The sequence below is a fragment of the Giraffa tippelskirchi genome, chromosome 10 (genome assembly GCF_054371585.1).
Source record: "Giraffa tippelskirchi isolate mGirTip1 chromosome 10, T2T-mGirTip1v1.2.pri, whole genome shotgun sequence".
NCBI classification, from domain to species: domain Eukaryota; kingdom Metazoa; phylum Chordata; class Mammalia; order Artiodactyla; family Giraffidae; genus Giraffa; species Giraffa tippelskirchi.
In genome coordinates, this window is record NC_137284.1 from 148,659,414 (window position 1) to 148,684,308 (window position 24,895).

The 24,895-nt window shown below is 40.1% G+C and overlaps 1 protein-coding gene across 1 annotated transcript in view; it reads left to right on the forward strand.

Annotated features, from left to right (window-relative positions):
* Positions 1-24,895, forward strand: part of LOC145523659 (maltase-glucoamylase-like) — a 340,029-nt gene that overhangs the window by 311,459 nt on the left and 3,675 nt on the right. Inside the window, exons 85-99 of the mRNA XM_081534360.1 lie at positions 726-788; positions 1,603-1,737; positions 3,513-3,597; positions 4,811-4,949; positions 6,241-6,374; positions 6,650-6,684; positions 6,789-6,905; positions 8,067-8,215; positions 8,323-8,407; positions 9,158-9,214; positions 9,602-9,726; positions 10,759-10,847; positions 19,276-19,325; positions 23,824-23,997; positions 24,345-24,720. Of these exons, the coding sequence (XP_081390486.1) occupies positions 726-788; positions 1,603-1,737; positions 3,513-3,597; positions 4,811-4,949; positions 6,241-6,374; positions 6,650-6,684; positions 6,789-6,905; positions 8,067-8,215; positions 8,323-8,407; positions 9,158-9,214; positions 9,602-9,726; positions 10,759-10,847; positions 19,276-19,325; positions 23,824-23,997; positions 24,345-24,720 (1,813 nt within the window). The remainder of the gene's footprint in view (positions 1-725; positions 789-1,602; positions 1,738-3,512; positions 3,598-4,810; positions 4,950-6,240; positions 6,375-6,649; positions 6,685-6,788; positions 6,906-8,066; positions 8,216-8,322; positions 8,408-9,157; positions 9,215-9,601; positions 9,727-10,758; positions 10,848-19,275; positions 19,326-23,823; positions 23,998-24,344; positions 24,721-24,895) is intronic.

A 24,895-nucleotide genomic window follows, 5' to 3' on the forward strand; every position in this document is an offset into this window, starting at 1 on the left:
TATTGCAAATCTCAGAGAGTGTAACATACAACCTAGTGCTTATGTTCCATCTGTGAACTTGGAGAAAACAAGGACTCTTTCTTACTTAAGGCTCAGCAGATACACACTGAGCAACTGAACTGACTGACCAACTGACTGATACAGATTATAGAAGTGAGCCTGGCATATAGTAAATGCTCAGTATTTGTTGAATGAATGAATGAATCAATGTATATAGTTAATGTCCTTCTAATTATAGATGAAATTGGTTGATACTATGAATTTTTTAATGCTGTGTATACTTCGGGTCCCTAGTTAGTCATGATACTGCTTAAAAGCATTGAGGCTAAGTGTATGGGTTATGAATAGAAATCAATCTTATTCTTTTAGAGTCACACTTAATATGTGTTTTTTATAAGGGGAAATTTGTTACAAGTCTCTGATAGGCAGATCAGCGAAAAAATCATCATTTGCAAAGCAATTGTACAGAGGACGTGCTTAAAAGGGATTCAGTTAATAACATTCAAAGGTAGAATTGTGAAGTCTGATGGAATGAATCAAGAGATCCCAATCTATTTTCACCTAACAAAATTTCATATATTCAGACTTTGCAATTTAATTAATGGCAAATATCCCCTGGAATTGTATGGAGATGCATGTCATTAGAGTTTAACATGTGAAACATCTCATGGTCTGTGTGCAATGCCTTTTAAAGGTTTTAATTTTCCTTTTTCTATTTTTTCTAGGTTTGGCCAGATCTGCCCAATGTGAATGTGGATGGATCCCTTGATCACGAAACTCAGGTTAAGGTATGTTAACAGACAGATTTTTGTCTACATGGTCCTAAACATCTGTTTACTTATGAGTTTTACCCTGATGTTTGGTTAAGTAGTTCTGAGTTGAGTGTACTTGTCAACGAGTAATTTTCTGGAAGCAAAATTTTCCGCAAATGGAAAACCCAACAGGCAGCTAAACTAGAATTGTTTAGAAGGAAATTATATATGAAATACCTTTACCTGTGCACCTTCAATGGGTTGTATTTTGTTTGAATTTAATGTTGCTTAAAAATAATGAAGGAAAGTCTGGAATCTTTTCACTGGAGAGGTTATGAACAGATTGGGTTTTAATGAATCGTCTACATATAGAAGAAAGTGCTAGCTAGTTGAAAGGAGCAATGGCCTTGACTCCGCACTTGATGCTACATCAGTCTTGGGCATCCAGCATCCCATCCACACTGCAGCTCACATTTCCCTGCGTGACTGATCTCCTTGATTTGGCCAGTGGGGAAAAAGCACTTGTGCTCTGAAGTTTGACTGTTTAGACACTGATGGTTAATTTTCCCATTTATATGATGACATGCCTAATCGTAAAGTGAATCCCATGTTTAAAATGGGACTTAAAGACTATCTAACTTTCTAGGAAAAGAGAGAATGGAATCACCTTCCTGGTGTGTGTGTGTCCATAGTAAACTCTGTGCAGCTGAAGCCACTGATACGAGGTTAAGGCACACACCGAGTGAGCAAAGCCTTGCACAAATACCTGCTTGTCTCCCCTTCCTGGTTGTCGCTCCCCCCCTTCCCGGACAGGCTGAGACCCCACATAAGACATGTGTCATCCTTACAGCTGTACAAAGCCCACGTTGCTTTTCCTGACTTCTTGCGGAATAGCACGGCTGCCTGGTGGAAGAAGGAAATAGAAGAGCTCTACAGAAACCCTCGAGAACCAGAGAAGAGCTTGAAGTTTGATGGATTGTCGATTGTAAGTCTTCTTTCATGCCTTTCTTTGAAAACATTAGCAGTCAAAACACAGGGAGATAACTCCGAGCCTACTAAAGCAGCAAGTTAGCGCTGGAGGAGTGAACGAGAGGGATGCTGTTATAGAGCTGAGGTGCTGGGACCACCAGGAAGAGCAGAGAGAATCGTATGTCTGCCCAGGGACATACTGCCTGGGGGAAGTTGGAGTCCCTGAAGGCCATGAGCCACCTCTCAAGTTGCTGCCTGAAAAAGAAAGAGGGACACATACCTGACTTCTCTTAGCTCCCACCCTCTGACCTCTTGCCATTGCTTCCCATTGGCCAGACCTACACAGAGGCCAGCGCTAAAGGAGGCCAAGAGCCCATCATGTGATACAGGGCAGGGCCAGGGGTAGGCAAGTCATGGATCAGAGGCAACTGATGTTCATCACAGGGCTGGGAAAACTCCAGCTTCAAAGGTCCATTCTGATGTTTACTATGCTTGTTGGTTGGGCTTAAGAGCAGGGTTTCCTGAGATGTTTCTGGGACACATGTTCAAAGGCACCTCTATTGGTGTTTTTCTAGGGGTGGGAAGCATATCAGTGCCCCAGTTTCCTCCTCCACTGTGCAGTGGTCTGAGTCCCCGAGCATATTCCAGGTCAGCTCTGAAGAGCTTCTCCAGTCTGGGCCAGGCTGAAAGAAGCTTGCCATTGACCCAGAGACAAATCTCTCAGCCCACTGGCAGCCCTGGGGCTTCTCTCGCCACCATCAGGATAGGTAGGCCCAGAGCAGGTGCACAAAAGGACACAGGTTAACCCAAACTGTGAAGAGATGGGGGAAGCCCTGAGGAACACAGATCCCAACAGCTCTGTGGTGTTTGTTCCACTGTGAGAAAGGTTTAGCTGAATAATTCCAGTAGCCAACAGTCCTCCTTTGCTTGCCTTTGCATTTTAGTATGTCCTACTTAAGATCACCAGGGGCTTCCCTGGTGGCTCAGATGGTGAAAGCATCTGCCTGCAATGCGGGAGACCTGGGTTCGATCCCTGGGTCGGGAAGATCCCCTGGAGAAGGAAATGGCAACCCACTCCAGTACTCTTGCCTGGAAAATTCCATGGGTGGAGGAGCCTGGTGGGCTATAGTCCATGGAGTCACAAAGACTCAGACATGACTGAGCGACTTCACTTTCACTTAAGATCACCTAATATACAATATTTTAAGTTTTCCATTGATAATGTAGGCTGTGAGTATTCACCTCAGGAACTGCTATTTCTTGCATTTAAGTAATAGATACCTCCAAATATTATTTGATTTCTAGATCTGTTTCTGAGTTATTTAGGACTGTATCTACTGTAGAAAATTAGAGATTTCTTCTTGTTTGGGGTCTATGCTGATTTTAGAATCAATAGTCTAAACTATTGATAATGAGCAGATTATGATAACCATTAGCCACGGATAAAAAGTGAGTCATCCACACATAGAAGATATGGTCTTGTGTGGGGAGATTAATCAAAAGGAGATTTACTTAGGTCATGATTCCAGCCTAATTTCAGTATTTTGTCACTATAAGCCAATCCTCACAAGTCTAAAAATGCCAAGTAAACTAGAGGTTTAACACTCTTCTTAAACCAAAATGATTTCTTAGAGTCCTTTTGGGTTGATGCCTGAGATTACAGAGAGTCAGTGATGCAACCAGCTGATGTGAATTTGACCTCGTCTCTGTGAGGTCAGTGACATTTACAAGAAGGGCCATGCTGCCTCTGACCCATAGAATTTTTTTTTTTTTTTTGCTATCTCATCGCAGGACATGAATGAACCATCGAACTTTGTGAATGGATCTGTCAGGGGCTGCAGCGATGAAATTCTTAATAATCCACCCTATGTGCCATGTATGTAAAATGACATCTTCACCAATTACTTCTCTGCTCAAAAGCCTTGCAAATTTTCCTGTTATTATCAAAGTGAGGCCTAATTTTGGCAAGAAAACACTCTTAAATCTGACATAAAATCCCAAATAGAATAACTTTGAATAAGTGCAAATAAACAACTAATCAAGCATAGAAATAATGTCATGATGTGATATGAAAGAAACCAAGCAATGATGTGCATCTGACTGTAGTGATGAATATGACTGAAACTCCAAATCACCTCCTGCACACCACACATACCATACGTACATACCTCACACTACACTGCACACACACCACACATGCACATATACAGACATGTCACACACCACACATATCACACACACTGCAACATACTACACACACACCACACAGACACACATATACACATACGACACACACACACACATACACACTTTTGATTAGATGATGGAAATCTAGTTCCATCACTCCTTCTGCCTGTGTTCACAGAACCTACATGAAAGATATTCCTTGTTTGTCTCGTGATAAAAACAAAAACGGAATATCAATGGACCTCGGCTTTAAAGGTGTCTTAGAAGTTGAACACCTTACAAGTTGAACTCATTCCTTACCTTGAACTCGTACCTTTCTTGAACTCTTGCCTAGGGAAGGAAGTGACTCACTTCATTAAGAGCACTGTCCTAGTAATTCGTGGACTCCACATTTCCTGATGTGTGAGTCACTGCTACGCTTCCTATTGCTCACTAGCTCCCTTATTCCTTCCTCTCTCCCTTCCTCCCTTCCTTTCTGCCTTTTTCTCCTTCTTTCCTTAATTTAATATCTGTGTATCAGATAAGTGATAACAACTCAGAAAGCTTTAGCTGCATTAGTGCAGTGACTGAAATAGGACCTGTTCCCTTGAGAACATTACCATCTAGTGGAAGAGACGATCATAACCACAAAGGGATTTATTGTGTTCTAACTGGGCTATGGAAGCCCCCTGTAACTATTGGAGTTGGAGCAAACAGAAGGGTGCCCTTCCTGGCTCCATACCCTGTTCTTATCTTTCATTAATTAGGTAGCCACAGGACCCTGATAACAAAAAATTCTTGAAACTGAAGCTGTTATTGGTAACAAGGTTGTTGGCTGAAGTCGAGAAATGCTAAGATGATGGGCATTTCTGGTGAATGTGTAAATCAGGTTTTGTAAGAATTAACTCTGCATTTCCTCCCAGACTTGGAGTCCCAGGACCAGGGCCTGAGCAGCAAGACCCTGTGCATGGAGAGCCAGCAGGTGCTGCCCGATGGCTCGCTGGTGCGCCACTACGACGTGCACAGCCTCTACGGCTGGGCCCAGACCAGGCCCACGCACGAGTGAGTGTGCTTTTGTCATTGGCAGCAAGACAATTTTCATTTCTTCCTATGGCTATAAATGTCTAGAGTTCTGACACGATCAGGGACAAAGTTCTTTGCATCACGGGCATCCACTCTTATTCTATGTGTTTGTGCTAAGTCACCTCAGTCGTGTCCGACTCTGTGCAACCCTATGGACTGTAGCCCACCAGGCTCCTCTGTCCATGTGGATTCTCCAGGCAAGAAAACTAGAGTGGGTTGCCATGTCCCCCTCCAGGGGATCTTCTCAACCCAGGGATCAAACCTGCATCTTCTGTGACTCCTGCATTGCAGGAGAATTCTTTACCACTGAGCCACTGGGAATATCCCTGCCTTATTTCTTGCCTTCATTACCTCTCACTGGGGTGTGTGTGTGTGTGTGTGTGTGTGTGTGTGCGCTCACGCACATGTACATGCATGCCCACGCATCCCATTTTTGGACTTATTTTAGTGTGAAATATTGGCAGTGACCTAAATGGATTAGTTTCTGCTATAGCTAGCTTCTTTTCCTGATGTCATTTACTGAATACTTTATCTCTGCCTATTGATATGATGCTTTCTTTAGCAAATATTTGGATTACAAATATTTGGATTACACCAGCATCTGTCAATAGATTTTCTCTTTTGTTCCACTGATTTTTCTCTCTGTTTTTAGTTTTGGGCTAAAGCATCTTACAGAAGACTGACCTTCCATTGAGAAATATTTAAACATCTTTTATGTGTATTTGTCTCTCTATGCAAAATTTTTTCTGTGTTTTGAGGATTAGCCTAGTAGAGAGCATATTACCAAAGGGAGCTGTAGTCATATATACTTTTATTTGGGCACCAGATCTGCCTCTTTGCTCATTAAATGACTATGACAAGTTATCGCTCTTCTTTGAGCCTCAGTTTCCTGACAGTAAAAGGAGACCAGGGTTGTGAGACAGCACTCATGAACATGACCAGCACAATACCCAGGATAGAGTATTTGTTCTGTGAATATCTGTCTTACACCTCACCCCAGCCCTCCTCATACCTAGAAGTAGACAGCTAGTTAGATTTTTTTTTGAAGAAAAGAAATCCACATATTGTCAATCAGCTATACTCCAATGAAAAGTTTTTAATTAAAAAAAATTTTTTAAAGAAATTCATATTGTAGGTGATGCTCTATCTGCAGTTGCTTTGCTGGGAAGTTGACTGGGACTCTTGGCATCACTTAAATAGCAGATAAAGTTCCTCAGCTGTCCAGGCTCAAATTCACCCTCCGCTCACCCCCTTGTCCCCCTCCGAGCAGAGCCGTGCAGGAGGTGACGGGACAGCGAGGGATCGTCATCACTCGCTCCACTTTCCCCTCTTCTGGCCGCTGGGGAGGACACTGGCTGGGCGACAACACGGCCGCGTGGGACCAGCTGAAGAAGTCAATCATCGGTGTGTGGGCTTATCACGGGGCCTCTCGAGGTGGGGAGGGGACCGGAGTGCTCTTCAGCGAGGTTGGTCGTGTCTAATCATCATCCATGTGGTCAGTGAAAGCCCCGGGAGCTGAGTGCTCTGCGTATGTGTGAGTTTTAATGCACACCCTTCTTTGACATTTTCATCACGAGCAGCTCAGAGCTTTCAAATGTGGAACAGAAGAGACAGGTCAAACCTACCCTTCCCACAGTCTGCTCTCCTGGGTCTAACGCAGCTGTATCTTCTCCTTACAGGCATGATGGAGTTCAGTCTCTTTGGAATCTCTTATGTAAGTCCTAATGAGGCCGTGACAAATCCCCCAGTTCAGATTTCAGTGTTTCTGAAACCCACAAAGTCCCACCTAAAATATGCTCTGATTTTGCATCTTCTCAGACAGGAGCAGACATCTGTGGATTCTTTGGAGATGCCGAGTATGAGATGTGTGTTCGATGGATGCAGCTGGGGGCGTTTTATCCATTTTCCAGGAACCACAACACATTTGGGACCAGGGTGAGGGAAGCGGGTTATGTTGTGGGTGTTTTGTGTCCTCACATCACAACTTCCTCTTATAATTTTATTTATGTATTTGTTTAGTTTTGGCTGTACTGGGCCCTCATTGCTGCGTGGACTTTTTCTCTAGTTGCGGCGAGGAGGGTCTAGTCTCTAGTTGCCGTGTGCAGGCTTCTCATTGTGGTGACTTCTGTTGTGGAGCACGGGCTCTAGGGCTTGTGGGCTTTAGTAGCTGTGGCAGCTTGGGCTCAGTAGTTGCGGCTCCCGGGCTCTGGAGCACAGGCTCAATAGCTGTGGTACACCCGCATAGTTGCTCCATAGCATATGGGATCTTCCCAGATCAGGGATTGAACTTGTGTCTCCTGAACTGGCAGGTGGATTCTTTACCACTGAGCCATCAGGGAAACCCCACCACTTCTTCTTAATGCTCAAGATCACCATACTTATTTGTATGATGATAAATATAAAATCACCGGCAACTCCATTGCTTAGAAAATCCTCAGAGTTCAAAAGCCCAGACTACCAACCATTTTCAAGAATATACTTTTTCCCATCTCTTGGGTTATTAATACCTATGAGGAGAAATGTTTATGGCTCCCTTTGGAGCTGAAATAAAAAGAGGCTCCCTTTGCTTTTAGAAATGATGGATTTGTATTTTACTTAAATCTCATCGAGTTATGTCAGTGCTGCATGGAGACCCATCTCTCTACACATGTGCAGGGCCAAGGCTAGACCCCATCCTGAAGGGTTCATGAAAAGAAAAGGAAGCGAGAAGCTCCAATTTAGAAAGGTGCCAGATGGAAGGAAAGAGGAAGCTAGAAGTTAGAGGGAAAATGATGTGTGAGCTACATACGGGATATGTGGCTGCACATGAGTGCTTAGTCCCTAAATCCGACTCTTTATGACCCCATAGACTGTAGCCCACCAGGCTCCCCTGTCCATGGGATTTCTCAGGCAAGAATACTGGAATGAGTTGCCATTTCCTTCTCCAGGGGTTACTCCCAGATCAGGGATCCAACTCACGTCTCCTGTGTTGGCAGGGGAATTCTTTACTACTGAGCCACCAGGAAAGCCCATATGTGTGTGTGCTGGTCCTTTCCTCATACTGCTAGAAAGGAGGAAGGAGGAGATGACCTTCCACTTGCTCCTTTACCCTTTTAGAGACAAGATCCTGTGGCCTGGGACTCAGCCTTTGAGATGTTCTCAAGAAAAGTCCTCCAGACCAGATATACTCTGCTGCCTTACCTCTACACTCTGATGCATAAAGCTCACACTGAGGGCAGCACTGTGGTCCGACCCCTTCTCCATGAGTGAGTAGAGCCGAGTTCCCCAGGTGACAAGTCTGGGATGTCTTGGGAATAACCCTCTGCAACTATCATAACAATATGGGTGTGTTTTTCACATTTTTTTCTTTAAGGTTTACAGAGGAACACACAACATGGGATATAGACCATCAGTTCATGCTGGGCCCTGCCATCTTAATTAGCCCCGTGCTAGAAAATGTGAGTTTTCCATTGTAGCTCAGATACCCTCCAATCATATAATCTAAAGAACAGGAAGGGCATTTTATAGATCATCTTTTTATTTTTTGGCCTTGCCAGGTCATTGTTGTTGTGTGGGCTTTTCTCTAGTTGTGGTGAGCGGGGCCTATTCTCTAGCTGTGCTGTGAGGGTTTCTCATTGTGGCGGCTTCTCTTGTCGTGGAGCACAGGCTTTAGGGCATGTGGGCTAGGTAGTCGCAGCTTCTGGGCTCTGGAGCGCGGGCTCAGTAGTTGTGGCACACAGACTTAGTTGCTCTGTGCTTAGTGGCATGTGGGATCTTCCCAGACCAGGCATTGAACCCGTGTCTCCTGCATTGGCAGGTGGATTGGGTTCCTTACCACTGAGCCACAAGGGTAGCCCTACAGCTTGTCTTATCCAGCTCACTATTTTCAGGCAAATGCATTTCTAGAACTTCTAAGGGAGATCTTGATTGTTTTTCAAGATCTCCATTAATGGAAACTTTACCACCACAAAGGATTCTCATTTTGGTGTCTTGTTATATTGCATCCTTGCAAAATCTACCTTTTCAAAAATGTTATGTTTCTTTGTGTTTAAAGAAGAATTTCCTAGGATCTTTCTCAATAAAACCTTTCCAACTCTTAAAGTCATTAATCAAGTTCCCTTTTTAATCTTATTTCTACAGAGATAATTTTAAAAATTAAAAGTAAATCATTGGCATATTCATAACGGCATGTTGATTTTGTGTTTCAGAACACTTTTCAGGTCCAGGCTTACTTTCCCAGAGCCCGTTGGTATGACTACAGCACGGTATGAACTAACATTGTTTCTGGACCCGGGTTGGTCCCTGCAGGCAGAGAGAGGGGCCTGGAACTTTCTCCTGACTTCTAAGCACATGTTTCTAAGGGAGTAATTTTCAGCCTTTCAGCCATGCAGAGTCTGCTTAAATAAAAGTATCCATAAAACCATAAATATTGGAAAATCTGATGGCTATGTTACATTGACTCCTCCTCAACCCCCTACCTTTTTGGACAATACAGAGAAAAGACTAGATTTCCAGAGGTTTTAGCAAAGCTGAAAACCAGAGATTTTGGTATTTTGCTGATTTTCTTGGAAAGGAAGGACTTGTGGTAAAGCAGGCACTGATTTCATCTATTTTTCTGGTCATTTATTCCTTGCCTGCTTTTTCCCTTCTAGGGATCTGGCAATGAATCAACAGGTGAGTGGAAAGTCCTGGAGGCTCCCCTTGACCATATCAACCTTCATATCAGAGGAGGCTACATCCTGCCTTGGCAAGAACCTGCGATGAACACTCACTCCAGGTAAGGGAGAGAGATGGTGTTTGTTGGCCTCACTTTCCCATAATGAGGCAGCTTTATAGGAAGTGGCCCACCTCGATGAAGGATAAACTAAATATGGACAGTTTCATTGATTCCAAGAGTACCTTCCAAGAGGGATCTTGGAGGGAATGAGTTCATGAAGTCAGTCTTGGGGAGAACTTTTATCTGTAGCTTCTGTGTCAAAGGTTCAGTGTATGTTTTCCTTAGGGTAGCATCATGTACCTCTTTCCACAGTATTTAAAAATTCGGGAATAGGAGTGAGCTCTTTGATTTGTGATGTCTACCCAGGGTTTTAGTACTTATCCTGAGGTCTACTTTGGTGAACTCAAGAGAAATTACACACACACACACATACATATTACATAAAAGAGAACATGTTATATCAAAAGAGACGTATATAACAAGAGTAGTAACCGCTCAAAGAGGGAAGTTAGCTTTCACTCTTGTGCTATAAAAATCATGATTTCAGCTCTGGGCTGAGTCTTGAATAATAGAATTTGAATGTATGAAAACAAGAGAAAGGGATATTCTGGGAGGACTAAAGAACTAAAAGTGAAAAATGAGCTTAATTTGGAGGACAGTAAACCATTCAGTTTAACTGGAGCACTGATAAAGGAGAGAGATAAAGTAAATGAAAATCAAGCCAGTTAGTATCAGGCCATGGAAGGTTGTGAATGCAGAAGTACACTGCATTGTATTCTACAGCAATCTGGAAGCTGCTAAATGATTGTTTTTTGGGGGGAGAAGCCTCTTATATTACTTATAATATGTATGTAAGTAAAGTGTATGTATTTGATTTTTGGAGATTAAAGTTGTATTGAATGTTTCATTAAAATATAAACATTTATTCTGTTAGCTTTTAAATATCTTTTATTTTATCTCATCTATTTTTAGAATTTTAGGTGTATTTTTAATGTATTTACTTTTTTTCTGGATGACTATATATTTTCAAAAGAATCTGTCCTTCATTCTTACAACCTGAAGTCTATAGAAAAATAACTTTTCTTTTAATAGCCGACAGAAATATATGGGATTGACTGTTGCTTTGGATGACAATGGGAGAGCTGAAGGTCAGCTGTTCTGGGATGATGGACAAAGCATTGGTGAGTAGGAACTTTCCTGGGTTCCCATACAGCATTCAGGAAAGCCATACATGGAGGCTCAGGATATAATTGGCATGAACTGAAAACCTGTTTCTATTACTACTATTAATAAGGCAGTGGTGTTGGGAGGATTTTTGCAACTTTTGTTTCTCATATATATTATGCTGTAATTGTAATAGATGGGTATAGGGTCCCCAGCTTTGTAAGATCATCAATTTGATATTATAGATTCACCTGGGGGACTTAATGTCCCTATAACTTTCTTGCTCTGATAAGAGTGTTACTGCAAATATCAAGCTGACCATCCACTCTCAGTGGTTCATAGATCTGCCTCTGTTTGGGCCAACCATCTAGAACCAAGCACCCTTTGCCTCCAAAGTGGTGGCTCAAACAGTAAAGAATCTACCTGCAATGCACAAGACTTGTTTTTCAATCCCTGGGTTGGGAAGACCCCCTGGAGAAGGCAATGGCAACCCACTCCAGTATCCTTGCCTGGGAAATCCCATAGACAGAGGAGCCTGTCAGGCTACAGTCCATGGGGTCTCAAAGAGTCAGACATGACTGAGTGACCAACACTTTTATAACGCAGGCACACTCAGGAAACAAATTAGAGCTTAGAAAATTTCTTAGTGTCTCAGAATTTGGGAATTTAAATTGTCAAAAGAATACTTATATCAATGAAATATTGCTTTGTATACTTTCTCTTCCCAGTCTAGGAATACAATAGTTCTATCTTAGATAATTGGCACTTATCACTATAACTGAAACACCCTCTTCCTCAGGCATTGCTGTAGATTTACAATCTCTCACCACCTGATGTCCGCTTTCCAATACTTTATTACTGTGGACCAGAACATTCTAATCTTGTAAAAGGTAGTAGTTAGTGAATTTATAGTTTTTTTCAATAAAATAAAACATTTCTTTCCTTATTTACGAAAGTAAAATATTTCTAAAGGTTTCCTCCTTTTGGTTTTATTCATTATAAGGGTAAACATATTCTCATTAAAGAAAACATTTTAAAGATAAAAAATTAGAAAAAATTAAAACCAGTTAATATTTTTGCTGTAGCACCTTTGCTTTCATTTTACTTAAAATAATGCTTAACTTTCAATGATTCTGAAACTATGCATGCTCAGTCGCTTTAGTCGTGTCCAACTCTTTGCGACCCTATGGACCATAACTCCTCTGTCCATGGGATTCTCCAGGCATTAATTCTAGGGTGGGTTGTTATTTCCTCCTCTGGTTGAAAACATGAAGTGAAGTGAAGTGAAGTGAAGTGAAGTCGCTCGGTCGTGTCTGACTCTTTGTGACCCCGTAGACACAAAGCCTATCAGGATCCTCCATCCATGGGATTTTCCAGGCAAGAGTACTGGAGTGGGTTGCCATATTTAATTTGTGAATCCTGTTTCTTTGCACTTAACATAATGACACAAATATGTCTAGATATTATTTTATATACCTTATCAATATCCTTATGATTGTCACATTCCATTGAGAAGATATTTCATAATTTATCTTTCTATAGTTATTCCCTGTACAGGATGTTTTCAGTTTTACTGTTATAAAATAACAACACTGAGTATTAAACTTTGTTTGTATTTCAGATTATTTCCATAGTGTAGATTCCTAAAAGTAAAATTATTGTTTTCTAATTAACTTGATACGCCTACATAAAGTATATCCATTTTAAGTTTACAGTTCTATTAATATATGTTTTGACAAATGTATACAGTTGTTGGTTTGCTACTATCACAATAAATATGTAGAATATTTTTGTAAACACAAAGCCCTTCTACTTCTTTCCAGCAAACTGCCCCCCACTCCCAGTTTATATTTCCAGTCTCTGACAACCACTGATCTGCTTTCTGACATTATGAATTAGATTTGTCTTTTCTAGGTTTTATGTAAATAGAATCCTGCAATATGTCCTCTTTGTGTTTAGCCTCTTCCATTTAGCAAAATATTTTTAAGAATTCATCCATTTTATTGCATATAAGAGTTCATTACTTTTGACTCCTGAATAATCATCTTGTGGGAATACCACAATTTATCCATTTACTTACTGATAAATATTTTAGTTGTTTCATATTTTTTACTATTACCTATAACCTGCCATGGTTATTTGAGTATAAGTCATTTTGTAACCATATGTTTTCACTTTTCTTGGGTAAAATCCTGGAAATGGAATTGCTGGACCTGGTCATATGACAAGTGTATGTTTACCAGTTGAAGAAAATACCAAATTGTTTTCTAAAGTGTACTATTTTCTATTACTAACATTACTAATTAAGAGTTCCAGTTTTCTACATCCTCACCAACACTAAGAATTAATTTAAAAATTTTAACCATTCTAGTAGGTGTATAGTGCATTCCATTATGGATTTGATTTGCACTTCCTTGATGTTGAGCATCTTATCATGTGTTTATTGGTTATTTATATACATTCTTAGGCCTTCCCTGATAGCTCAGTTGGTAAAGAATCCCCCTGCAGTGCAAGAGACCCTGGTTTGATTCCTGAGTCAGGAAAATCCACTGGAGAAGGGATAGGCTACCCACTCTAGTATTCTTGGCTTCCCTTGTGGCTCAGCTTGTAAAGAATTCGCCTGCAATGCGGGAGACCTGTTTGATCCCTGGGTTGGGAAGATACCCTGGAGAGGGGAAAGGCTACCCACTCCAGTATTCTGGCCTAGAAAATTCCATGGACTGTATATTCTGTGGGGTCACAAAGAGTCGGATACGACTGAGTGACTTTCACTTCACTTCATATACCTTCTGATGTAAGGTTCAAGTCCTTCACCCATTTTTTTTAATTGTCATTTGTCTTTATTATTGAGTTCTATGAGTTACATATTTTACTGTCGTTTATCAAATATATGGTTTGTTCTCCCTGTCTGTGACTTGCTTTTTCAATTCCATGATGGTGTCTGGCAAAGAGTAACTTTAATTTTGATTAAACATCAATTTATTCATGCTTTTCTTATATGATTTGTGCTTCTTGTGTCTTAGCCTAAAAAGTGTTCTGGTACCAATTCCAACATATGTGTATGTGAGTGTTTTCCATACCAACAAGCAAGTCTGGGACACCAGCTGGGTGTATGACAATTCAATTCAATTCTGACATTAACTACTGAAGATCATGTCAGATCCCAAGGTTAAGGGGTCAGTTTCACAAGACTTACTCCTCCTGCCTTCCTTTCCCTCTTCTGACGCGAGCTGCAAGTCCAGGTTGTCATCTGTGCTTCTGAATGACCAACTATAAATCGGAGGGTCCCATGACCCCCTCCTCTGTTGCTGCTGCTGTTAAGTCACTTCAGTTCTGCCCGACTCTGTGTGACCTCATAGACGGCAGCCCACCAGGCTCCTCTGTCCACAGGATTCTCTAGGCAAGAGTACTGGAGTGGGTTGCCATTTCCTACCCACTCCTCAGGTTGGATTAATTTGCTAGAGTGGGTAACAGACCTCAGAGAAACATTTTGCATAATAGTTTATGGGTTTATTATACAAGGATACAACTCAGAAATAGCCAGATAGGAGCAATGCATAGGGCAAGTATGAGGGAAGCCTTGTAGAGCTCCCCTGCTTATTTCTGGTGCGTCACTCTCCCCACATTTCCATGTGTATAACAACCCCTAAGCTCTCTGGACCTCATTCTTTGGGGTTTTTTTTTTTGAAAGCTTCATTACATAGGCATGGTGTTTAAATCCTTGGCCATTGGCTACTGACGCAATCTCCAGCCCCTCTCCCTTCCAGAGGTCTCAGAGTAAGACTGAAAATTTCAAGCCTCAAATCACATAGTTGGTTATTCTGGCAACTAGTGGGAGACTTGTGTTCGATCCCTGGGTTGGGATGATCCCCTGGAGAAGGGCGTGGCAACCCACTCCAGTATTCTTGCCTGGAGAATCCCCATGGGCAGAGGAGCGAGGCAGGCTGCAGTTCATGGGGTTGCAGAGTCAGACAGGACTGAGTGACTAAAAACAACACACAGCACACAGCCACCATCCTGAGATGCTTTCCAAAAGTCACCTCATTAACATAACAAAAAACACCTTGACTGCTCTCTTCACTTGAAATTCTGGGGGTTTTAGGGTTCTATAGCAGCTTCTCTGTCCATGGGCTTTCTAGACAAGAATTCTGGAGTGGGTTGCCATTTCTTACTCCAAGGGATCTTCTTGAGCCAGGGATCGAATCCTCATCTCTTGCATCTTCTGCTGCGGCAGGAGGATACTTTACCACTGGCACTGCCAGGGAATCCCCCTGATGAAGACCAAATATATATTATTTATCATAAATCACATCCCATGGCCTAACTGAAGGTTACCAGTTTTACAGTTTTAGCTTTTATATATTAGGAACTCCACCTCATTAGTATTACATTTTGTATGTATGTAATAGTCCAGGTTCATTTCCCCCCATGTTTGTCCAGCTGATCAAGCACCACTTTCTTGAAAGTCTAATCTTTTTTCCTTGTTTTATTTTCTTGACATTTCTGTTAGCTATCAATAGGTTATATGTGGCTGAGAGTTTATTTTGGGTTAGTTTTTCTATTGATCTAAATGTTTAATCCTTATGTCACTATCATATTGTCTTGACTAAAGTAGTTTCAGATTTGTTTATTGTAGTTCCTTTGGATTTCATAAAAAATTTTAAATCAACTTGTCAATACCTAACAAACAGCTTATTAGAACTTTAACAGAAATGCTTTGATACTAAAGATAAATTTAGGATTATCTATCTCCCTCTCTATCTCATCTTCAATTAAGTAAGTAAGTGAAAGTACTCTTTAATTACTTCAGCAACATTTTGTAATTTTCAGTGCATGAGTCTTGCACATATTTTGTAAAGTTATCCTAAGTATTTCTAAGTTTTTGATGATGTTGCAAGCGGCATTTTAAATTACTCTTCTTCATGTATGGATAATACTTTAGAAGCCTGTATTCCTTTAATACAGTAAATAAGAGAGATTTTTTCAAATTATTATTATTTTTTTGCTCATTTATAGGTGGAACTGGCAAAAAGTGGAGGGATATATAGGAATTAGATTACTTTTGTTTTCAAAGTTCCATTTAGTCTCTGGATTTTTTTTTTTAAGTTAACTCTATGGAGAGACGTGTGATATATTGGAATTCAATAGGTCTGGCTTCAAATACCATTTCAGTCATTTATTAATTGTATATCTTTTGAGAAGCTTTATAGTGTTATATCTCTGCCTGTATTTCCTCAGTTTTCAAAATCTGCAAAATATTACTTATTATGTAGATTTTATACAGATTTAGTTGATTTAATATATAGATAGAATTCCTGAAACATAGTTGCTGAATAAAATGTATGATTAATATGCAAGATAAATAATAAATTTCCATTACAAGCTTTTAAGATATTTTACATTTAAATCAGAGTAGCATAACAACAAAAAGCCCAAAAATCAGAGAAAACAGATTAACCAGCCACCCAAGCCAACTTTTAAGGGAGTGGGACTTGAACCTTACAAGAAAATAATATGCCACAATGTCAGTTTTTAAATTTAAGAACTGTTTATTAATGGGCTAAGATGTTCCCATCTATTAGGAAGTACATATTTTTCCTTAAGTGAAGTGTATGTGAAAGATGAAACTTCAGTCAAGAATTTGTTTGGTGAGCAGAAAATTATAGCAACAGGAGTTAACGCCAGTAACACTGTCTTAATTATAATTGCTTTGAAGTAGCTTTTTGTTTTAAAGATTTTTTTAATATGGACCACTTTTAAAGTCTTTATTTAATTTGTGACAATGTTGCTTCTGTTTTATGTTTTGGGTTTTTGGCCCTGAGGCATGTGGGATCTTAGCTCTCCCACCAGAGGCTGAACTCACAAACCCTGCATTGGAAGGCAGTGTCAACCCCTGGACCTGCAGGGGAGTCCCTGAAGTAACTTTTGAAATTAGGGAGCAAGAATTCTCTTCTTTTTTAAGAAAGTGCCTTTATTTGTGGAGGTTTTCTCAACTTTGATTAACATTGACATTTGCTGCTGCTGCTGCTGCTGCTGCTGCTGCTGCTAAGTCGCTTCAGTCGTGTCCGACTCTGTGCGACCCCATAGACGGCAGCCCACCAGGCTCTGCCGTCCCTGGGATTCTCCAGGCAAGAATACTGGAGTGGGTTGCCATTTCCTTCTCCAGTGCATGAAAGGGAAAAGTGAAAGTGAAGTCGCTCAGTCGTGTCCGACTCTTAGTGACCCCATGGACTGTAGCCCACTAGGCTCCTCCGTCCATGGGATTTTCCAGGCAAGAGGACTGGAGTGGGGTGCCATTGCCTTCTCCATTGACATTTGAGGCTAGATAATTCTTTGTTATTGGTGGTGGTTGAACCATTAATTATACGATGTTTAACGACACCCCTACCCTTTATCCACTAGATGCTAAAACATTCTCTCCAGCTCCAAAATGTAACAACCAACAGGTCTCTAGATAACTGCTACATGTTTCACCAGCAGAACTGCTGCTGGTTGAGAATCAATGTTTTAAGGGCATCTGGAATCCTTTCCAGCTTCCCTGATGGGTCAGTGGTAAATAATCCTGCCAATGCAGGAGACGCGGGTTTGATTTCTGGATTGGGAAGGACATGGCAACCCACTCCAGAATTCTTGCCTGGAAAATCCCATGGACAGAAGAGCCTGACAGGCTACCATTCATGAGGTTGCAAAAGAGTCAGACATGACTTAGCAACTAAACAACAACAAGAATCCTTTTATACAGCGTGAGCTGATTAAGACTAGATGATTAATATCATATTGGGTTTATAGCACCAAAGTTAGTGTGTTTTAAAATTTACTTAGATTTAAGGAGATTCAACAGTTAGCTCAAGGTTAATCTTAAATAGTTTATATGAACAGAATATCATTCTTTAAAAATTTTAAATTAAAACTGCTAAAACAGGCTTCCCTGGTGGCTCAGAGGTTAAAGCGTCTGCCTCCAATGTGGGAGGCCCGGGTTCGATTCCTGGGTCGGGAAGATCCCCTGGAGAAGGAAATGGCAACCCACTCCAGTATTCTTGCCTGGAGAATCCCATGGACGGAGGAGCCTGATAGGCTACAGTCCATGAGGCCGCAAAGAGTCAGATACGACTGAGCAACTTCACTTTCTTTCACTTTCCGAAGAGGCTATGGTGTTTTCTTATGTTCACTTTCTAGCCAAAGCTCAGTTTAAAAATATGGATTTACAAGTGTTCATTTCCACAAGAGTGGAGTTAATTAGAAAATAAAGACTATTATTGGGTTCAGGGAGAGACTATGTTGGTATATTGATTAGAGATGAAATGTTGACTAGGGCAAAGAATAAAATACGAAATGAAACTGACTTTTATGATAGGCGTTAAGCCACATAAGGAGAATGGGTGAAACAGATATTAACTAAGGAGTATTTCAAAGAGGAGATGTGTGGGCAAAGAGGCTAAAAACTTGAACATCATGGTGAAAAATTGAAATTTAATATACTATATCACTGGTGATTTTGAAAGGACCAGATTCAGTGGGGAAAAACAAAAGAAACACAGGAGCTGAAGAGTGGTGGATATAGGATTGAATTATGAGTTGAACACACATATGTAACAAGCAGAGGTTGGAGGCCTTAGGATCTGGAACACTGTGGAAGGGTGAGCTAAGAGTAGGGAGAGAGGAACTAGGAAGATAGAGATGTTGATGACTTTGATGATGATTGTGAACAACAAATTTTGAGCACTTACCAACACAAGTGGCATGTTGTAGACCTCATTGCCTCGAGCTGGGTATTGTTAGCATCTCCAGTCTACAGATGATGAAATGTTAAGTAATTTGCCAGAGTTTTCACAATAATACAAAAGTGGAAAATTGACTCTATGTCAGTTTCACTTGAGAGCACAATTCCTAACCACTTTCCCCAACTCTAAGCCTTTATCGTCACAGCCATGTGAATTCTCATGGCTATGTGCTTTCTGTGTGTTAGTTGCTCAGTCGTGTCCCACTCTTTGCGACTGCATGGACTATAGCCCGCCAAGCTCCTCTGTCCACAGAATTCTCCAGGCAAGAATTCTGGAGAGTGGGTAGCCATTCCCTTCCCCAGGGGATCTTCCCTACCCAGGGATCAAAGCCAGATCTCCTGTACTGCAGGCAGATTCTTTACTGTTGCAATCAGTAGCCCTCCATGCTTTTTCACCTATGGTGTCTATTAGTTCAATCCAGATTCTCTTGTATTTGCAACCTCCTGATGCTCACCTCAAAAATACCCTCTTCCATAGGTACATCCCCACACTAACCTGGGGTGAAATATTCCCTCAGTTACTATCTTTAGTGCTGCTCTACAGAGGTCATGATTTGTCCTGATCAGTACTTGTGACCCCAATGAAATATTTTCTGACTGCATGAAAGATTATCTGCTATTTTTGAAACAATGAGTAGTTGCTTATTCTTTTTTCTTGCTTGCAGATACCTTTGAAAATGGAAACTATTTCTTGGTAAACTTTACAGCAGCTCAGGTAAGACTGTTTTATTGAATTTTATAAATCCTTTCCCAGTTAGCTACAGATTAAATGTAATCAGTGAACTGTAAAAATATCATATCCCACATCTTCCTGCCTTAACATTTATAAATCAGATCTACTGACATTAAAATAAGGAAGAAACAGTTCTTATTTTGACAATTTCCCAGTATACCATCACTGTATAAAAAAAATTGTAATTCATATAATGCTGGGGAAAAAAATGAGGCTTTGAATATATGACATGTTTTTAGGAAATGAGACATTTTCTGGCTGATAAAAATTTGAAGGATAAATGCTAGATTGGCTATCCGTTGCACAAAAATGATGCATAGAAAACAACCTTATAACTTCAGCAGCATGTAGTAATTAATGCTTATTTAGCTTATAACTTTGCAGTGCTTAGATGATCTAAGCTGGACTTGGCTGACCTTGGCTGGCTCACATTCATCTGCAATCAGTCATGGGAATGTCAGTTTGCACCGGTGATCATATATCTGGAGGGGGCAGTCACACGTTGGAGGTCAGCTGCTCTTGGGTGATCTAAGATGGCCTTACGGGCAGGTCTGTGCGTGACATTTCCATGATTATGAAAGAGGGCAAAAATAGAGGTGGAAAAGCCTGAGTGAGGACTTTCTGAAATCTCCATTTATATTAACTTGGCAATAGGCAAAGTCATATGGCTAACCCTGACAGAGGTGGGATAGAATGCCCCATCCAGAGAGGGAGGTCATTGCACAGTTGCATGGAAAAGAGTATAGATAGGGAGGGACAAATCACTGGAGGTCATAATACAATCAATCTACTAGGCATGTTTAATGATTCCATGGGTAATCCATATAGTTTTAATTAGAGTAGGAGGATCATTCTCTATCAAACCTATAATCTGCTTCTAATTTTTACTTGTGGATTTAACTAAGGAATCGTATAACATAAATCTATTGTGTTTTTTCTATGTAACAGCGCTTCAAGTGTCTGAAAGTATCTGTCACATAGTCCTTCTGTCTTCTTGGAATTATGTATCTCCAGGCTAACTTCATACTTCCTCTGTTTTGTGCCTATCCTGGTTTCCAGATTAGCTTATTCTGTTTGGACTAAAATTAGTCTAGATTTCTCTAACAGCATGGTGCCCAGGATTGAGAGATTATTTTAGAGCTTCACTCTGGTATGCAATGATAGTCACTAGCCTCATGTGGCACTCAAGCATTTGAAATATGACTAGCTTAATTTTAAATATTTAAAAAGATTATAAAATATCACATTAACATTTTATGTTAAACATATGTTAAAATAATAATACTTTGGATGTGTGTTAGTTGCTCAGTCATGTCCGAATCTTTGTGACTCCATGGACTGTAGCTTGCCAGGCTCCTCTGTCCATGGGATTTCCCAGGCAAGAATACTGAAATGGATAGCCATTCCCTCCTCCAGGGAATCTTCCTGACCCAGGGATCATACCTGGGTCTCCCTCATTACAGGCATATTCTTTACCATCTGAGCCACCAGGGAAGCCCAATATTTTGGATATACTGGGTTAAAGAAAACATCATCAAAGCAATTTTTCCTTTTTCTCTTGTTAAATTAAATATGTGGTTTGCATTACCGTCTATAAGACAGCATGGACTTCCTATTGCAAAAAAAAAAAACCACCCAAAACTCAAAACCTCAGTGGCATGCAACAATAAATACTTATTTAATTCATTACCTAATTCTTAGCTCCTTTTAGCTAAACTGTTTTCTTACTGTTATTGCATCACACTATGTATTTTTTTAAACATGTTTATCAAAGTATCTTCATAGACATTATTATTGAGTCATGGTGTTGTCATCCTGCATTTGCCTTTTTGAAACAAAATGCAAGACTTTGTATACTAATTAAGCGTGTAACTTCTCTGTTCTTAGTTTAAGAAAAGAATTGAAGATTATATCATTTTCCTCTGAAAATATTGCTTTTTAATGAAGCTGTTCATCTAGAAGTCCTGGATTTTAGTTCTCTTCCTACTGCTAAATAGTTATTCAAGCTAGGGAAGATAGTTCTCCTGTTCTGTTTCTTGATTATAATATATTTGGTTTCTCATAAATATTAATATCTTCTAATGCTAAAATTCCATTCTTCTGTTATTCCAAAGTAGTGATAAATGGGTTCTTATTTCTATGTGATGTTTGATGGAGTTTTTCCTGAGGATCAGTGCTTTGAAATGAAAGAGAGCTTCCCCTGGGAGTAATTTTTATCAGTGGTGTTCTGGCTGGTATGAGGTTATGGGGGTTGGTGGCTGATTAGTAGCATTTGCTAATTTCTGTATGTAAAAACTCCCATCATGTTAGTCAATTTCAAGCTATCAACTGGCTTGAAAAATCCCAGACAATTTAAAAATAGGCTCTCCCAAATCATTAGAGTTGGTTCCAGGACATCCATTTACTTCATGTTATATTCCTTTTTCTTAATTTTCTCTTGATTCTCATTACTCAATCAGTCACAAAAGTCTGGTTAATTCTCCATAATGCCAACTGGACATCGTTGTCTTTCTACTGTTGCTATCAGAGTCTAGGAGTTTATAATTTCACTCTACTACAGCTGTTCCTTAATTGATTGCATCAAATTTTCATCATCTTATCTTATGTACTTAACCAGTAATTTCTCCGCTTAGTGCCAGCTGCAGGAGCCCATGATCTCAGTGCCTTTGTTCTCTGCCTTTGTCAGGTGTGTCTGTGCCTTCCTCCACCTCATTCCCTTTCCTATTCATTTTGTCTTCATCAGCTCTATCCATCCTCCCAGGACTTCTCATATTCCATGTCTTTCCTAAGTCCTTTCTTGACAACCCTATTCCCATGGTGACTCTTTTGTTTTTCTTTTAACACCCCAAACAAATATTCATGATGATTTTCATTTAGGCCTTAATCTTCCGACATCTCATGACTTCCCTCACATTATTGTAACCCTTGTGTTGATACTTAAAACAGTTCATAATTTAGATTTGTTGCAAACTATCCTTAGCCTATGCTAAAGTCTTTGACTGTGTAGATCATAACAAACTATGGAAAAATTCTTTAGGACTTGGGAATACCAGACCATCTGACCTGACTCTTGAGAAATCTGTATGCAGGTCAAAGAAGCAACAGTTAGAACCGGGCATGGAACCATAGACTGGTTCCAAATTGGGAAAGAAGTACGTCAAGGCTGTATATTGTCACCCTGCTTATTTAATTTATGTGCAGAGTACATCATGCTAAATATTGGGCTGGATGAAGCTCAAACTGGAATCAAGATTGCTGGGAGAAATATCAATAACCAGATATGCAGATGACACTACCCTTATGGCAGAAATTGAAGAAGAACTAAAGAGCCTCTTGATGAAAATGAAAGAGGAGAGGGAAACAGCTGGCTTAAAACTCAACATTCAAAAAACTAAGATCATGGCATCTGGTCCCATCACTTCATGGCAAATAGATGGGGAAACAGTGGAAACAGTGACAGATTTTATTTTTTTGGGCTCCAAAATCACTGCAGATGATGACTGCAGCCACAAAATTAAAAGATGCTTGCTCCTTGGAAAAAAAACTATAACAAACCTAGACAACATACTAAAAAGCAGAGACATTACTTTGCCGACAAAGGTCCATCTAGTCAAAGCTATGGTTTTTCCAGTAGTCATGTATGGATGTGAGAGTTGGACTGTAAAGAAAGCTGAGCACTGAAGAATTGATGCTTTTGAACTGTGGTGTTGGAGAAGACTCTTGAGAGTCCCTTGGACAACAAGGAGATCCAACCAGTCCATCCTAAAGGAAATCAGTCCTAAATATTCATTGGAAGGACTGATGCTGAAGCTGAAGCTCTAATACTTTGGCCACCTGATGCCAAAAGCCAACTCACTGGAAAAGACCCTGATGCTAGGAAAGATTGAAGGCAGGAGGGGAAGGGGACGACAGAGGATGAGATGGTTGGATGGCATCACTGACTCAAAGGACATGAGTTTTAACAAGCTCTGGGGGTTGGTGATGGACAGGGAAGCCTGGCATGATGCAGTCTATGGGGTTGCAAAGAGTCAGACACAAGTGAGTGATTGAACTGAATGACTTATCCTTAGCCTAGGGACAAGTTGCCATAATCGTTTATTCACACTGTGCTAAGTCATACAGTGCTATGCACATAAGTTCATCATGATTCCAACCATATAAATGCCTTTAAGTTATATGACCTTGACCTTCTCATTTTCTCTCCCAGAGCCTCAGTTTTCTCATCTGTGAAACGGACATAAGGATTCTTTCTTTTCAAAATCATTGTAAGAATTAGTAATAATGTAGGTAAAAAAACTTTCATAATGTTGACACACAAACCTGTTTTGAGCACCTCAAATTTATTGTCTTAAGTACTCAGGAAGTATGTCTTCTGAAGCATTTAGGAATAAAGCCAGCATTTTTGTTAATATTGTAACATAGAATTTAGTCTATTAACAGATGTATTGTATATCTTTTCCTCTTTATACATTTTTTGCAGAGTGTACTGCAAATCCAAACGATACATAATAATTATTTGAGTGACTCTAATTCACTGAAAGTTGGATATATTAGAATCTGGGGCATAAGCTCTACTGATATAACACAAGTGACTGTCTCCTATGACAATCAACAATTCATGGTGATGAATTTCAAGAGTGACCCTTACAATCAGGTATGCCTTAAAGGAATGTTATCATATCATACATTAATTTTATTTTTCTGTAAAGTTATTAGCACTATTGTTATATTTACTTATACTTGAAAGGTTATATATATTTGCAAATGTTGACTCATATTGTACAGTACACATTAGTGATCTTCTCAGGATAGTCCAGGGGTCAATGATCAGTGATCTGATGGAATCCTCGCCATATGTTTCCTAAAGAGATTGTGCTGTGTGTGTTAGATTGGTCTTAAGAAGTTGCATTGCACAGTTGTTATACTGTAATGTGAGGTTTAACTTAAATGTGATATTTAACAAATTCTAAAATACCAACTTCATCTCTTCTTTTCTGGCAGACACTAAATATTCAATTGACTGACAAGATTATCAGCCTGGAAAAGTTAACTGAGGTTACTTGGATTCAAGGTGGTCCTATAGTTTCTACTACAGCTTTGACAAGTACCTTCCCGATGAGTTCTTTACATCCTTCTACAGCTTCTACTCCTGCTATTACTTCTGCTACCACTAGTTCTTCTATTTCAAGTAGCACTAGTGCTACTCTTCCTATGACAACCACTTCTTTTCCAACAAGCACTACTGAAGTTTCAACTAGTACTCCTGTTCCTAATACCAGTACATCTTTCCCTACAAGTACTACTACTGATAGCACTATTGTTACTCTTCCTGTCACAACCATGCCTTACCCAACAAGTGCTACTGAATTTTCAACTAGTACTTCTGTCCCTAATACCACTATATCTTCCCCTATAAATAGTACTACTGATAGCACTGATATTACTCTTCCTATCACGGACATGCCATACACAACAAGTGCTATTCAAGTTTCAACTAGTACTACTTTCCCTAATGCCACTATATCTTTCCCTATAAATACTACTTCTGATAG